Consider the following 17745-nt stretch of genomic DNA (forward strand, 5'->3'; position numbering starts at 1 on the left):
TCTATCCTTAGAGATACTCAAAAGCCACCTGAACATGGTCCTGAGCAACTGGCTCTAGGTGGCCCTGCTTGATCAGGATCATTGGACTAGGTGACCTCCAGATACTGCTTCCAACCTTGGCTTAAAATTACTTCAAATGAATGTATATACATTGCAATTAGAATATTGTAATGCAGAACTGATCCTGAAGAAGTTTTTCATTGCATTTGTTTCTGATGAAGGCTGTTGCTTATCTCTGTTTTTCTGAGCGGGTGAGTCACAGTACCATGAAAAAAATTACTGCTACTATTCAAAAAAGTTTATTTTGTTGGTTTATGTGTAGGTTAAATGTACCTGTCTTCTCCTTTTATTTTAGGGTTATTTTCCAGCCCAATTATCAGCATATTCAGGAAAGATTGAAATGCTTTGTACCTACAGCAAGTAACTTGATGATTATCAAACTATTATAAGTATGTGTTTGAAAATGAGATTTTTACTTCATTCTGATTACTGTATTTGAAGTTCTTGATATGCTTTTCTGTATTTTTTCCTGTCCTGATTCACCGTATGAGGGATTCTGTGTCCTGTTGATTGTGGAGCTCGGCAGGCCATTGCCCTGTGAGAAGGGTGTGTTCAGACTATTGCCAACATCCTCTTGGCTGATTCCTCATGCTTCATTTACAAATATATACAGCGTACATTCAGGCACCTTTTTTTATTGAGCTTATTTGTGACTTTTTACCCACAGTCAACTGGGGTAGTAGCACCAGTGGGATCATGGGATTCCTACTAGTATAGGTGTCCTAGAAAATTCTCAGTGGCCAAATAAGCTAACCAGTTTTCAGTGTGAACAAGATACAGTGGATGAAATGTAAAGAAAGAAAACTGAGGATACAGTCTTGGGGTCCGTCTGTGTGAGACTGTGTAACTAATTGATATAGAAGGGCATGCGAACATGGGGTGGGTAGGGAGGAGCAGAGTATGATGAATACTGTGTGGAAGTCACAAAAAATACAAAGGTTTTGTATTAAAGAGCAGTTGCTAATGAAATGAACTAATATGAAGGAGAAGCAGCGGAATGTTTGGATTTGAATGAAGATGTGGTGGTAATAATGGAGAGATGAGTAGCAAAGGACAGTGGCAAGATAAGGCACAGGTACGAATGAATACTTTGCCACATGTTAAAATCCGACTATAAAGGAGTGAGTTTACTTTGTCTGACAAAGTAAACTTTATGGAATAAAGGGAATCTTAGAAATCCTGCAGCTTCTCACAAGTGGTGTACTGTCTGCCTCACCTCTGAAGCATTCTCATGGTCAGAAAAAGATGAGAAAAATAATATTCCAGTATATATTTTGAAATCCTGTTGGACTGTTGCACAAGGAAATGACAAAACATTTCAGTATATGAGATATCAATAGAGCACTAGAGTGGATTTTTTTCCCCTGTGATTCACAAAATTGCCTTACTTGTATAGTTAGATTTCTTAACATGTTAGCAGCTGCAACAGCCAAAAGGTGACAGGCCTTGGAAAACTGTTAATGGTGTTTGAAGACCCATAGATACCAAAATACCAAGTCAGTGCTTTTTTCAAGCATTGCGTTTTTAAAGTTGTTTTGACCACAAAGAATTAGTGTGTATAATGAGCTTTAATGAAAGCTGGCAATGGCTCTTTGTTCTTAGTTTTTTCTTTAAAGGTAGTTTCAGTGATGTAGTGTGCCATTGGACTTGCTCGTCTTGTGATGGAATTGAAATGTGTTCCTTTTGTTTGGAGTTTTAGGAGTTAATTGTGTCTCTGTGAGAGTTTTCCCAGAGTTGTAGCCAGCTTCCTGCATTTTCCTAGAGCTGAGTCTGCTCCCTTTCATGATGACATTTCCCTTCAAGGACTGCATCAGTGGTACTGAGTCTGTTGAAAGGGCCTTGGGCTATATACAGAGATAATTTTACCTTACATTTGCTATCTTTTGGCTACTGATGTTCTAAAATAGCAGTTTTGAACTGCTCTTGATTTTCCTCTCTTAAGTAAAATTCTCAAGTGGGTATAGGATCCTTTGTCTTTTTTTTTTAAATTATCCTGCCTATGTCACCACATCTGCAAACTTTGGGTGATGTCTCATTATAGCTACATTTCTATAACTGATGTTTCTGCAAGAATTGAATTCTATTCTGTTTCTTTGAGAAAGGTGGTTTTCTCTCTTCTGCCAGATTAAAAAGAAATTTTTGAAATGTAATTGAATACTTATTGGACTTTATTTATCTTTGCAACACTGGGAATTCAGAGACAATCCACAAATCTGTCTCAAAAAGCAGGAGACAGTAGTATGTACCATTTCACTGTATAGGTTGAGTCCCATAAGAAAACACAATAGTATATAATGTATATTTCCATTTGCATTTATTTTAGACAAAAGGACAAAAGAGTGAGTATCTGAAGAAAATTCCAAGGGAAGTGATATATTAGTATCAACTACCAATAATGAGAAAGTAAATATAATTCAGCAACAGCTTTATTAATATTCTAGAGTAGCTTTTTATAAAGTCTGTTATTGGGTTTTTTACGAGTACCCTTCTAAACAGAAGTAATTTCACTTTAAAACAAAATAATGTTTGCACCTGCTGTAATGACATAAACACTGTGGGAGCTTAGTATTACCATTTTGTGTTTCAACTATTGAAGTTTGTTCTTCTGCTTTGCAAAATATTAGCAAATCCATCAAATGCTCTTTTCTTCTTAACAAAAAACTGTTCCTGTCCTGAATCTGTCTGACTTCTTTGGTTGAGATTTTCACTGGAATTTTGGATGTGTTCTACAGTTGTATCAGAATGGTTCTCCAGTTCTGTCAAAGTAGTATGATCCTTCATCTTGCTGGAATCAGTGCTTTCAGAGATTGTATTTCCTGTAGGCTTTTGTGGGAAGGAACATGAACTGTATGGTGTACTTTCATTGAAGAAACCTTGTGGGATTGAGAACGAATATGTATCCTCATCATCACTCTGATCCAGTTGGAAGTGATCATCTGTTGTGAATTCTGAAGAATTACAAAGATGAAGCAGATCTGCCGTAGGATTACAAGTCTGCATTTCATCAGGCAGACTGCAGCTGCTGGTATCCTGTAATTCTGTGAATCCATCAGAATTTTTCTCATCAGAACCTCCTTGCATTTTATCTGCACAAGCCTGCTTCACCTGTGGTAGCAAGTCATCTTGCTTTGTAACAAACATGAAATGTTTTTCAAATGTGTGTTCAGGTAGCAATTGAAGAGATGATTCTTTGCTGGAATGTAGCGGTGATGGTTCTTTTACAACTTCATTCAAGCCAGTATCAATAGGAGCAAAAATAAAGCCACTGTCCTCAGATGTACTCATGTTTCTTCTTAATGTAATGTCTGCTTCGCCATCATTCTTTTCAGGGGACTTCCTGGCTATGTCCTCATCTGTACTTCCTGCTGGTGCATTGTCTTCTGTACTTCCTGCTGGTGCATTGTCTTTCTGTTCCGTGTGACTGAAGCTGAGGGAATGCTGTGGTTCTCTGGGAAGCAGAGACAGCTGCAGTCCATCCTCTTCAGAAGTTTTCTCTGTGTCATATGTGGGAAAATGTTTTAACTTAAGTACCGTGTTACCAAAATCTGTACTTTGACAGTAGAGAGAATCAGAAATAGAGTTTTGTGCTGTTGACTCTGCATTAGTAAAATAATCAAATGTATCTGGAATTTCTTGACTTGAAGAACTGACTGTATCTGGATCTGACACACTTATGTGACCACTGCATTTATCAGAATGAGGGGATGCTGTTTCATACATGGTGGTGTCTGATCCATAATTAATAGTGGTTTCAAAATAGGCACTGTTCTCTTCTTGATTTTTCCAAATCTGCTGAAGTTCAGCAGTAATGGTTGGAGACTCTGGCGGTGTTGCGAACTTCTCAGTTCCACTGTCTGTATTCGTTTCATCTAGTGATGACTGATAGACTGGCAGGTTGTCACTAACATCAGGCTGTTCCAGTTCAAAGTCTGCTAAAGAACTACAGTCACTCATTGTGAATGGAATCCCTTCAGCTGAAGAGCTGTCACCAAATACATCAGCTGAAGCATTTTTTTCATCTGAATATATCGTTTTACAGTCATGCTTTGTAAGGGGAGAGTTTTCTATTATTTCATAGATGCTTAAATTCTCAATATCTGCATCTCTTCTGGAGCTACTGGGTGAAATAAAATGTACAATATCACTAGGTATACTTTTGTTGCCATTTAGACCAAGTTGTTCTTCACGGCTTTGCATTCCCTGCCTAAATTTTCTCGTGTGCCTGGGTTCATTATGTGAAACAATACCTTTTCTTTCTGGAGCACTTGGTGTAGCTTTTGTGATCTCAGACTGCAGCAGACCAGAGTTGTTTCTTACTTTCCTGTTTGGTGTTTGTGCATTGCTGTTCCGGTAATCTGTCCTTAAAAAAAATAGTCCAGTATCATAAATATCTGTACTTTCATTACTGTCTATACTAGTTTGGACTTTTGGAAACACTGCTATTTTCTTCATGTTGATCTCAATATTGCTTGGTTTCTGGTACTCTGCTTTGGGATTTGGTGAATGTACACCATTGCCAGAAAAATTTTGATACACAGTAGAAGTTTCTGTAGGAAAAATCTGTGTGTTTCTTAAAGAATGCTCATCACAAAACAATGTATTATGCTGTGTATTTGTTGGCTTGCTTGCAGAAGGCTCTCTGCTCAAGGTTTCATCTGAAAAAGCCTGATTAGAATATGTCTGTTCTGAACCTGAATTTTTGTTCCTGCGCATGAGTCTCCAAAGTCTTTCCAGGTAGGGTCTAGCAAAAGCACCCAGACAAAAAGCACAAAGAAATGTAATGACCACAGAGAGGGAGACAGCCAGTGCAAAGTTTGGCTGTGTTTCGTTCTGCCTAAAACCAGTGTTAGTGTCCCTGGCTTTTCTAACCAACAATGCTGAAACTTCTTCGTTCACCTCTATACTGTAAATGAGATACTTCTCTTTTCTTGTGTTGAAAAGACACAAATATAATCCTTCAGCAGTTTTCTCAGCATTGTGTATCACTAAATTATTCATTTTATCCAGTGTCATATGAGGAAGACTCTGATTTTTTGAAATTCTGCCCTTAGGTGTCCACCAAGAGATTCCATTGCCTGAAATGAAAGAAAATACAAACTCAGTCTTTGTTAAAAGCATAGTGTACTTGGTTTGCAGGGTCCAGTGATGTTTTTAAGAATGTACACTGGACTATCTCTCATAATTTTAACCGTTTATTATAAACCCCATTTTCCTTTTATCCATCCCGAATAATTTGACATGGTACAAAGCCTGTTAAACCATATCGCGGGCCTGTGCCCACTGCCTGCCATCTAAAAACACACTACATACGGGGTCTTAATTGCAGACTTTACAATTTGTATTTTTGGCTTTGTCTTTGGAACAGCTTTTGTTCCCAGCTAAGTTTTGCTGCAGTCCAGTGTGCTGATGTTTATCCAGGTTTTTGTGACTCTTTTTGTAAACAGACAAAGCAGGTGGCATTTCTGATATTTTCTTTTGGGGATGAAGTATTCCCAGGGGAAAGCCTTACCACCTCCAAGTGCTATTAGCCCTTTAAAGTTAAACCATTTTGCCTTATGGCTCGTGACAAATACACCTTCTGGTCTAAGTTTGGTCTTAGTTTTCAATCTGTGTGGTAAGTCTTGGCTCTATAGGTTTTGTTACTTATACCCTCAATGATCTCTATTAATTTTAAATGTAAGCGAAGTGTGTGCTACGGTAGCTGTATGTTTTTAGAAGAAATAGAAATCTTTTTTCTCTGCAAATAAACTTTCATTTTATTTTGCTCTAGCTGAACACTGAAAACTGTTGCATCCTTCTTGGTTTTCTACATGCTTCAGAAGTGCCATCCCATTATTTGGCCCTTTGTTCAGTCCAAAATGAACCAATACGTTTGCAATGCATTACTTACTGAAACTTACTTGTATATTAATTGGCATCACTTCCTCCTTTGATGTAAGGAAGGAGATCAAGAGTCAGTAAACCTAACTTTAAAATATTCTAAGCAGAATACTACTTTCTTATGAAATATTTTTGCATGTTAAACTGTTACTTAGTAATTTTTAAACAGTGTCTTTAGAAACATACTTTTAAAAACCAGATTTATTTGACTATTCTGCATTCATTTGGATTTTAGCAGCATTTGGATGGAGTGCCTGATATACATACCTCTTATGTTGTCCAAGTTACAGGTCAGCACTGATGTCCCTTTTGGGACTGTGGCCCTTTTGACCAAAACTTCGTCCCTGCAGTTTAAATGGAAACTTGAAAGATACAGCAGAGGTTTCTGGGAGTTGTTGGCAGACTTATTGTATGAAAGGCTCCATTTTTTCCTTGTGGAGTCAAAGACAAAATGAAATAAATGTTTAAAAGCATTTAGCCTGCAGTTAAATATCCAGGCATTCTTTGACAAATACACTTCAAGTTGAAAAAAGTTCAAACTGAGTAGTATCTGTGGTAGAGGGATTGTCAGAGCATTTCCACGGAGATCCAAAACCTATTTGGAAATAATTCAGAATTAATTTGATAAGGCTCACAATGGAATCCTTATTCCAACATCTTACAACAGTGTTTTAGTGTACAAGCACTTCTGTAGTTCTATGAACAATACATCTGCTTAGGATTTCAATAATGTTGATCTAAGCTTTTTAATGCAGATGAAAAGTTTAAATTGTGGTGTTTAGAATTCTCCCATTGTAGACTTACCTTTGTGTGAATAGGGAGCTGCAGGGCTCTTGCCATGGAAGGGATGGAGGTAGAAGGGGACATGTATGTGTTTAAGGCAGTTATAGATTGGTTTGTGGCATAGAGAAATTGTGAATTTATGGTTGTATCTTGTACATTTTAGCATGTGTTTTCCTACATGTAAAAAGCAAATATAAAAAAAATATTTTCACCATTTGCTCTAGTTTTTTATTTATACACTAGTATTATAATAAGAATCATATAATCATGCTTAATAGTTGGTAAATAATATCTTTAATGATTAAAATAAAATATTCTAACAGTTGTATTGCTTTACAACCTGTAATTTGTTGAGATCTCTGAAGGCATCTGGATGCATTTTAGTTATCTTGTTGTTTCGCAGGTCAATGTCCTTCAGCTGTGAACGGTTTTGAAAATCTTTTGGGTCAATATGTTGTATGGCATTGGATGACATATGGACAGTTTGTAAAGACTGCAGGAGGCCTAGTCCTAGGAAGAAAAAAAACCTATTTTACATTTTATAGTCTTGTTTTCCCAACTGCATCAAGTGTCTTTATAAAATGCTTTGCAACAAAATTCCTTCCATTCCACTATTGCAATGAGTAGCTGCAGCCTTTGTGTTATGCCTTTCCTGATCAGTGGTTGTCCCATTCTAAAAGCTGCATAGAATCAACAGCTAGCACATTAAAATATTCCGTTAATGAATGTCTTAAAAACTGACACTTTCATAAAAGCACTAGCATTTCTTTGTGCTATCAAAATTATTTTGATCTCCGTACTTTGCGCAAGCTTCTCTGGAGAACTAGAGGTAGGAAAGGAATGTGAAAAGGGTAAAATATATTGAGTTGACAAGTTCCTAATATGTTAATTGTAAGTAAAAGATAAAGATGAAAAAGGTGATACAGTATCTCCTATCCATTTGCATGGGTGGTTTCATGGGAGTTTTTCATCTGTGGAATTATTTGAACTATATTCTTAGGATGTAAAAGAAATGAAAACAAAACCATGTTGTTGCTTGTGCCCGTCTGCCTGTGAATTATGAAGCATGGCAGTATAATCTTCAGTGTATCCTAGTTACAATAACATCCACGTTACATCAGAACACTTGATAGCTGGAGACACCTCATTTTTCTGAGGTGCTGTGAAGGCAGCCCTGAAGCTCCAGCCTGCAAAGCCCAAGGGAGAGGCAGACGTTTGAACACTCAGCATTCCCACTGATGATGAGTGTTCAGCACCACAGTGTCACTCTAAAGTGATTTTTGGGCATTGTTGAGAAGCTGCTACTTCTTAACAATTTTGCCCTTGGTGTCACCTTGTTTACCAGAACTAGCTTTTCTCAGCCAGCAGCTCTGTTTGCAGAGTAATTGATCTTCGGGTTTATTGTGAAAAGCAGAGGGAATGATTCATTCCTGGTATAAAACTAGAGGTGGGTGATAGGAAAGGCATACAGAAGTTCTGTAAGTTCATAAATTCATCACTGCACCTGTGTGAGGAATTGTACTGTGGCTACTTCCCTGAATTTAAGCTTGTGCCAAAAATATACACTGGTATGGCAGCAGCCTCACTCCTGGGGAGCTGGGAGAAGGGTTTCTCTGTGGGAAACCTCTGCTGTAGAACTGCTGTTTGTGTTTTCTTTCCAGATCTTAAACCTCAGAATTTCAGTGAAGTATTCTGGACAAGAAGAATGTTTTGAACATGTATTTAAATGAATATAGGATTAAAGTATAACTTAAAGTATGGTGGTACCATGCACAGCAATTTGAACTTAAAAAATTTGAGTCTCTTATAGAAGAGGATTCATCTGACTGACCTTCTAAGGCATCTTTTAATGGGCAGTCATATTTATCTATAAAACCAAATCAAATCTTCATCAATGTATTTTATAATGTAAGGTTTTTATACTGTCTATATAGATACCTTGTCTGTACAAGCACTACAAAATCATTAAGTGATATGGGTTTTCTTTGTGCCAGAGAATTATTTAACAGCATAAAAGGAGAACAGAACTTTTATGACCCTGTGTAGGGGAAAATATATTATCATCTTTGCGTGACTTTGTGGGATAAGTGGTATTTTTGTCATCACTTGTCCTGTATTTTCAAACTCTAATGAATCTGATGGTGTTATCAGACATCAATAAATTCAACATATTGTATAGGACAGCATTGTTCATCTGGTAGCTTCTGCTTCATTTAAATAATTTGGCCACTATGAATCATCCCTGCATAAAGGTTAAGCTCCCAGCATAGTTCAGTGACCAGCAAAGCCTTTCTCAAAATCTCTTGAAACCTTACAGCCCTCTCCTGTTACACCAAGGTGTCACTGTGATTGAGTATTAAAGGTACTGAGCAAAATTGTTTGGAATGAACAAAATATATTTTCCTGTCTCTGAAATACTGAAACTGCAGGAAGTTTTATTTAATAGTGTTGATTTCCTTCTGAAGGGTAGTATGAAATTCATAGTCTGTAATTTTTTTGACCTTTAAGGTTCACAACTGGAATGTGGAGGCTGATGTTTTTCCAAAGATCCTTATTCTCCTTTCTATACAACAAGCAAGAATACTGCTCCAGTTATATTTGACTACTATTAACACAGTACAGTTGCTAAGACTATTAAAAAACCTAATAAAGTAAACAAACAACTGATTTACTTCTACCTCTATATTTGCCAGCGAAACTTTCCCTCACCTTAAGCATAATAAATTGGGAAAGTCACACTCTAGATTCAGTAAGGTATAGAAATTATATCCAAAACCAACCTACCCCTTGGGAGTCAAGTCCTTAAAGATTTTTGAAATGCTTACCTCTTGGAACTGTATTAAGATTATTTCTTTCAACTGACAGTACTTTCAAAGCAGGCAGGAGACGATCAACAATGCTGTACTTTTTAGACCCGTGTGCAGGTGTAGGCATATCCAGTGTGAGGGTGTGGATGGCATTACCATTGAGGTTTAGAGTTTCTAAAATGGGTAAATTTGTACAAGTAGTTAAAGTGAGTTCGGAAAGCAGGTTGTTACTGAGGTTCAGGTGTTTTAGCATCCACTCTTCATTTCTTCCATCAGAGCACACAAAAGTTCTAATATTACTGTAACTCAAATCAGCTGTTACTGCTGTTTTTGGTGTATCTTCTGGAATAGTAGATATTCTGGTAAAAGAGCAATTCAGTAAGAACTGCCCATCCCAGTGGCACTCTGAACGGTGATGTGTAGCAGGAAGAATACGCTGTGACTTGGTTCCCACTGATCCAGGAAGATTAAAGTAAAGGACCACAGCTATGACATGCAAGTGAAGGTTATCCATAGTATCTAAATCTAAAATGTAGAATTATGGTTAAATTCAGCACAACAAGAACAGAAAGTAAATGTAGTTTGACATTTAAAAAAACATTTTAAAAAATCAACACCAAATAACCACAGCATTACCAACATTCTGCATTAAATAGAATGGAGTCTTATTTTCAAAAAGTACATTAATAAACTGGTAACCTCCCCCTCCCTCCATCTATCCCAAAAAACAATTAGAACCTTTTTTTCTTTTCCAGCCTTTTGTCGAGAAACACAGCTTCTTGGGAGCTTGAGATCTAACAACAGTGGAGACTTTTGAACTCTGCTTCAGGTACTGCACACAATTACACTAAGCAAAGTCCACCACATACAATCTATGACAAAGGGGTGTGGAACAATTTTTATACTTCCAGTTTCTTACACATTCTTCATATTCTTAAAATAAACACTTCTGAACAGCAGCTGCATTGTAAAATTTATTATTTCAAAACAAACGTTTGAAATTCTACAGCCTTTCACCCATTGGAACAACCACCACACTTAGAGATGGTGAGAACTCTTCACATGCAAGTTGTTTCAGCGTACCCAGTATAGCATTTTACACAGGCATGTAGAATGCACTTTATACACAAAAAATCTTAAGTGCATCTGTGGGACTGAAATAAACAGTGTTCTACTCTATGCTTTTAATACATACAGAAAAATGTACCTTAGGCAGTTAGAAGATAAATAAATGCTCAACAGAAGGCATGTGTGGTGCCAACGTTTATCAAACTGCGTAATATAAATGTAAAATATATTAACAATACATAGTGGCTAGCAAATTTGATAATTTATTTCATTTGGTATTTTTATGACTGGTTTTGCTACATTTTGACAAAAAAAAATCCACACTTGAAAAAAAATTCTGCAGATCATGATTTAAGAGTACCTTTGTGACAAAATCTTTCAGCTGTACATTGCACACAGTATTTTAAAAAGAACTCTTGATAATTATGGGAATCCAATACTAGCATATAGACATGTCAGTATTAATCAGAGAAGAGCTTTAATACGTGTGTAATCGAGTTGACCAAGGCATTTTCAAGATGTATGTCAGCTTTGAGGATACTGCTCTTTATATTTTGTGTTTCCATTTGTATACAGAAAGTGACAAGCTGCCATTAGCATGAGTGACAATTTGAAAAATGTTAGTTTATTTCCTCCTTTTAACTGTAACAGAAATTGAGTTACCGCTTAGCAGCAAAGATGGGTGTAAAGCAGCAAAATGTGTGTTAAAGTGTTTAGTAACTATTATCTCTGATAAAAGTCTGAGGTCCATAAAGACAGTATGCAAAATGTTAGTACTTCCCCGTAATCTTTAGTGTGAGAACTCAGTGGTTTTTGCTACATTATATTCTGCTTATTCTGATTTTGTCAGAACGGCTCCACTGCTGACCAGCCCCAAACCCCCAACAACTACTGAGCATCAAAATCTGCCTTTGAGCAGTGAGAGAAATACAACTCCTCTGACCTCCCCCATGTGCTGTAATGCCTGACTTATGAATATCCCTCCAGCAACCACTTCCACCCATACACGTTCTGCATGAGCGTTTACTGCCTTCCATGAAGTTCAGAAATTGGGGCCTTAGAGTTGAATTTCTTGTTACAGCAGGAGCTGATTTGTATTTTATGGAATCCTATGTACTTTAAGCACTGTAAAACAAGGGTAGATGGTTTACCTTCATGTAACAAATAATCAGTTCTGAAGTTAATGTGCAAAACTCATGCAACTTGAAGGTAATGAAGGGTGTGCTTATCAAAAATCTTGTCAAAAAGCTGTTACAAACAGTTTTTTGAGACCTCCAATATTAAGATTACTTGACGCTACTGCTAAACCAAGCTATTTTAAACTGAAGAAATACATGGGGTGGGGAAAGAAAGAATCTTATAAATAGCTGGTTTATTTTTAGCTCAAAACACATCACTGCTGCAAATGCCACTGGAAGGCTGCAGCAGGCCCCAGTTCACCATAGTTTCACTGTTGACAAATTCTGATACACATAGTCTGATGTCCTCCCATCACGTTTAGAATTACAAAACTGCAGTTTAACTTCAGAATTTAATTCCGATGTTTCAGTAATGCATCAGTACTGAAAATTATGGGGAAGGAGAGAACTGACCTCAGACACTGCTGCAACAGTTAAGCTTAGATTATTACCTATCGAGTAATGGACTCAGACACTGTTCACATTAGAGCACCTCGGAAAACACTATTTTTGGGTAGTAAGCAAGTTGTAAGTACATCTTTAAAAACGTACTTCTAATATAAACACATTTTGTAAGTATTTCACATAAATTAAACAACTGCAGAATGCATTAACTGCACAGACAGAATGGAAGTTCAAGCAACACTTCAATAACTGCAAGACTACTTCAAAATTCAAGTTACATTTCCATACTCAGTATTACTTTGCAAATATTATTTATGATAGCACAGTTTTTTTAATAACATGAGAATACATGGCAGAAATCATGTGATATTTTTAAGTGAATCTGGCATTACCCCTCAGTACACATCTGGTAAACCACCTAAGTTTGGGGTAAATCAATGTATCAACAAGAAAGCAGAGAAAAGTCTGCCACTTCAGCCATCCTAGGAGAATCTATTTTCAACAAAAAGTTGACATTCGTGTTGAAGTACTTCAGACTGTGGTTATATTCTCAGCAGTCTTCAAGGTCTTGAGACAGGACAAAAACCTCCTCAAGAGACTACTGTAGGCAGTAGAGGTGTTGCCAAGATCATGTTCTTTTACATATATTCTACTGATCCCAATTCGAGAAGGTACTTCAGTATGCACGTACACTGAAAGCTTATAGATTCAGTGCCAGTACTGCAGCTAACAGGATGATGACCTAATACTGCTGACTGTAACAGCCTTTCCTTAAAAATACAGTGTAAGAAATGTTAGCATAAACTGCTGCAAAAGAAGAAACCCTTGAAGGCATGCAATTACTTCATACAAATATGTGTAAACACGGAGGAGACCTGTCCCTGCAGCAGTTTCTTTCAGTGCGTGGCTCCACAGGGGTTGACAGAGGTCTGGCAGCCCATGTTGTGCCCTGTCACCTGAACCTTGAACAGCGTCCCGTCCGCACACATGCACAGCTTGAAGCGCAGCCAGTTGCCGTTATTGAACTGTTCCCCGTGAGAAGAACTTGGCAGTCGTGACGGGCTGACCATCACAGTTCCGTTCAGGATGATGCTGTTTTCCTAGTAAGGAGACAGGAAAAAAAAAAAGAAGTTGTAGAATTACAACTTCTAATGTAAATAAGGCATATTGTTTTTGAGAAGGACAAGCTGGTTTAATGGATAAATAACACGTCTAGGATGGCTGTAGAATCAACAGTAAAAAAAAGGTATGTATGCAAATGTTTAATTTTTTAATAACAATTACAGCAATGCCTGTGGATTTCTTGACTATATACAGCAATGTACTTTGCTATTTCAGTGGTGTATCGATATTGAGAAAGACAGCAGTAGGGTGACTTTCCACTTGACATTCTTATTAGCAAATGCAGTAAATATAAAATATGGACATGAAACAGGAAACAGTGTTTGAATTCATGCATGAAATTCATTCACATTTGAAAGTGCATATACCTTTATTTTTATCATTTTTTTCCATCGTTCTATATATACTACCATCTTAATCTCCAAAAATCTTAAAGAAATGCCAGTGAATCTTAGAGCAGCAGCACAGAATGCTCCAAACTATATGCTCTGCTCTTCTGGCAAACATTGCCATCCCTGGTTAAGCTTTCAGAGGAGATTAACTTCCTTTTGGTATTCATGCCAGTACAGAGGCCAATATATTAGCTTTAACTGCATTGTAGGTTTTTGGTGTCTTAATAGCGGTAAATCAATATTACCTGGAACTATTCAACCACTACTTAACTGCAAAGTAATAAACCATCTATTTAAATCCAAATGACTTCTGTGCATGAGTAATTTTATAAAATTTGAAATGACATAAAGCTACATCAGTTTACTATCAGCCTAGATTTGAAACTAAGCTGTTAGAAGAATTGCTTTAATTTGAAATACTTACTGCTTTAAGTTCCATGTTTCCACCCATTCGAAACTCAATTGTCTTGCCTGTGATGAAAACACCTTCATTTCCCCGGACAATGGCACGACCATCAACCTTTATGTTTAGATCGCTGGTTGCATTGCTGGTAATCTAAGAACATAACCAAAAAAGCTGTATTACACCTTAATGAAAATGTGCTACTTGCATTTGTCTGAGTAACTTTAATTACCTTAAGAGTAGTGCTGTGCAATGTAATAAAAACCTTGAATGTACTTTTTGCCCTTCTGCCATTAGCTTCTGCATATTTGTTATTTCCCACGTTCAGTTTCAAAACAAGATCAGTGAATTTTGGAAGGTATGTGAAATTAATTTTTCTTGTATAAAAAAAACCCAATTTATATGACAATTTTATGAGATACACAGCTAACACTTGTACCAAATACAGGCTTCCTGTTAAGACAGATGATGTAAATTTACCCCTCATTTTCACTTAACCTGTTCCTCCTATGTATTCATAGTTGTGAGTGGTTTTTCTGCAACACGATTGCTCAGTGTTTCCAAAGGCACACTCAACCCTCTATAAAACCACTAACCCAACTCTACTTTTACACAAACAAACAATGGGCTGTATTCTTATTACTTACAAAAGATAAGAGACATACCCTCTCTGTAGAGGCCTTTTGTACATTCAATATTTTAACTCCATTTGGCAGATGAAATTCATGGGTTTCATAGTCGGTGCTGAACAAAGTATTTTGTGTTCGTGGGTCAACAAATTCCATGCCAATATCGCTGGTAATAGAAGTTTTGTCTTTTTCCACGCTAAGCTTGGTTGTTCCTTGCTGAAATACAATCTTCAGAAACAAAGTCATGAACTTAATGATGTTTCAAATTAGCAATGTGAGTGTAATTCTCTAGTGTTGCTCACAAACTTTCAATTCATGTTATAACTTACAGGCTGATTATTCCCAGTGATCACCAAGTCTTCATTCCGTCTCCCTCCTACAGTGCTTTTATATAAGGGATGTATAACACCCATGTCAGACACTTGCTTAAACCGCAGTAAGCCACTCTCATGGAATTCCATACTGTCACAACCATTGGGACCAATTCTTACCACTGCCCAGATAACCAGGGTAATCTGAAAGAGAAACACATTTTCAATCATCATGTTGATTGTTCGGATCTTCCTACCACAATTATTGTATTAATTAGATGTTTTATTTGAACAATTATTAATGTCAATGTTTAAGTGAGGTTTAAGTATGAGTTTACTGTAGTCTGTTCCTATTGAAAACATCATAACACATTTAATTATGAAAAGCATTTAAAATTATTTTTAGACTTATTAGAAACAGTAGCTAAAATTATTTCTATATATATAAAATGTTAAATTGCATCCACAGTTACATCTTTCTTTTGTTTAAGGGTAACCACTGACTAAACAGATTTCCTGAACAGTTCAGCTTGGTATATACTTAACGTTGAACTGCAAGAATGCATCCTCAGAGATGGATGTGCAATTACAAAAAATAATTTATTATTTCTCATTGACCAAGCAATAAAAATGTGGTTATTAGAACAATGAAGTTTTAAAGTGCAGTACCTAGTTAATTCTAAATGTTCACATACAGCTCTGTAATGTAAAATATAACCATATTTTATATGCCATATATCCTGAATTCATATGTACTAGTAACACTTCTCATGGGGTGACCATGATAACCGAAATAACCGTGCCTGAATTTACACCATTCTTCCATCTAATCTTGCTCAGACTACAAAAGAACTAAAAAGAAAGGAGAAAAGTGGGAATCTCCTTCAGTACATTATAAGTCCTTGGCCATCCTGGAAGTTTTATTTTTTTAGTGAACTGTCAGAATGAAACACGACCTAATGTTACTTACGCTATAGCTATTATACTCACAATCAGATTGATGACGGCCAAAATAAAAGAACAACAATCACACATATGGCCAAGTTGCCTTTCCTGCCACGTAACGCTGTCTTATGGAGACGGTCTTCATCAATTGGAATGTATCCTGCTTTGAAGTTGCTGTTGTGCTCCTTATTAACGTTCCTGCGTTCCACAGCCTTCTCTCGCGTAGACTTCTTCACCGGGCCGTTAGAGCTTTGCTGTAACACAGGGCATGGGTTAGCTTCAAAAGGCACGTAAATTAGCTACAATGACACACACATATGTATGCAAACAATGTAAACTGACTGGTGGAATATACTGGATATTATGTTGAGAATAATTTTTCCGTCTGCCACCCTGCTGTCAGAATACACACTTAGAACCACAGCAACCTCTGCTAACATAATGACTAAATTTAAAATCCAGATACTTTCAGACAATATATGACTTTAATATTTATCATGGCAGATGGGAATTATTAATTATATTGTTACAGTTAAAAACCTAAAACCAGCTACCAAGAAATTCATCAAGTTTTTACCTCTCAGAGATGATACAGGACATAATCCTGCACGTCATCTGCCAGTACACAGGATTTTAGTTCCCTCCGTGCTCATATGTGATAGACTCTCAGTGACTATTCAAGAAGAGCATGGTGGATACAGTTTTTAAATTAGTTTGACAGTACAGGGTTTGCATTCAACTCCTGTTGCTTGCATGCAGCATCGAGAAAGATACTGTGAGGCTTCACACCTGGCATGGGGAACTTGGCCGGAGTGGCTTTCGTGTAATAATCTGAAGTTATGACATTGTAAGGGATTTCCTCTCAATGTAACAAATTAATAGAGGAAACTCTTGTACATATTCGTAGTGAAAATAAATCTTTAATGTATTTTTGTAGCTGTCCAAAACGGAACGGTTTGTTACTTAGGGATTCACATGTTCAAAGAAGAAGCTTGATCTTTTGGACGGAATTAAGTTTGTTCACTTGAATCCTAAAACTACACTTAAGTGACTGCACTTGCACGTCTACGCTGAAGTAGCAACACCGTGTTTTCTTCTGCTGCTGAAGAGCTAAGAGATAGTACTGAGAAAGGTGCTTGACCTGACAAGTTTATGGAAATGTTCGGGCCCCGTGTGGCCCTGCAGAGCACACACGACCTGCGGGCCCCGGGGCACCCGCCGCCTCCCGCCCCGGCCAGAACCCTGCGCCTCAGTGCAGTGCCGGGCACGCACCATTGCCGTCTGTGGCACACCCACGCCTCGGGCAGCACGGCGCCGCTGCGGGCCGCCCCGCCCCGCCCCGCCCGGACAGCAGCCTCGGGCCGCCTCTCCCCTCCCCGGCCGAGCGGGTCCCGCCCGCTCACCGCGGGCCCGGTCCCCCCTGACCCCGGCGGGGACGGCGCCGCCGCCCTCCCGTGCCCGTGTCCCGCCGCGTACGGACCTGCTCGGGGCCGGCCGCCGCCATCTTGCCCCGCCGCCGCCGCGCGGGGCCCGCGGGCGCCCCCTGGTGCCGCTCCGCGCGGCGGGTCCCCGCGCCCGCTGCCGTTACCCGGCAGCGTCACCTGGCGGCCGCGGGCCGTACCCGCTCCTCGCTGCCCCTCTCCGTTACCGTGGCACCGCCGCCGCCGCCGGCCGTACATCACCATCACGGCCGTACGGGCCCGGGGCAGGGGCACCGGGCCGGCTGTACCATCGCTGGTAGACCCGCGCCGCCCGAGGAGCG

At 38.4% G+C, this 17745-nt stretch overlaps 2 protein-coding genes and 1 pseudogene across 3 annotated transcripts; all 3 read right to left on the reverse strand.

The window, feature by feature from the left end:
- Positions 1-2058: 2058 nt before the first annotated feature.
- LOC310923437 (uncharacterized protein) lies at positions 2059-6807 on the reverse strand (the record flags this gene model as incomplete). The annotated part of the gene is made up of 3 exons (XM_083885443.1): positions 2059-5135; positions 6208-6535; positions 6745-6807. The coding sequence occupies 3 exons, from the start codon at positions 6805-6807 to the stop codon at positions 2644-2646; spliced, it is 2883 nt and encodes a 960-aa protein (XP_083741569.1). The 3' UTR covers positions 2059-2643.
- A 232-nt stretch (positions 6808-7039) lies between these two features.
- On the reverse strand, positions 7040-10434 carry LOC310923438 (leucine-rich repeat-containing protein 66-like; the record flags this gene model as incomplete). Its single annotated transcript, XM_083885444.1, has 2 exons — positions 9549-10434; positions 7040-7233 (listed from the first exon to the last, which is right to left on the reverse strand). The coding sequence occupies exons 1-2, from the start codon at positions 10042-10044 to the stop codon at positions 7040-7042; spliced, it is 690 nt and encodes a 229-aa protein (XP_083741570.1). The 5' UTR covers positions 10045-10434.
- A 767-nt stretch (positions 10435-11201) lies between these two features.
- LOC310923439 (beta-sarcoglycan-like) lies at positions 11202-17668 on the reverse strand (annotated as a pseudogene). Its single transcript has 6 exons — positions 17276-17668; positions 16029-16237; positions 15057-15242; positions 14764-14955; positions 14120-14251; positions 11202-13281 (listed from the first exon to the last, which is right to left on the reverse strand). The product of its transcript is annotated as a beta-sarcoglycan-like (transcript).
- Positions 17669-17745: the final 77 nt, after the last annotated feature.

The sequence above is a fragment of the Zosterops lateralis genome, assembly GCF_965231275.1.
Source record: "Zosterops lateralis genome assembly, contig: HAP1_HAP1_SCAFFOLD_55, whole genome shotgun sequence".
Classification (NCBI taxonomy): Eukaryota; Metazoa; Chordata; class Aves; order Passeriformes; family Zosteropidae; genus Zosterops; species Zosterops lateralis.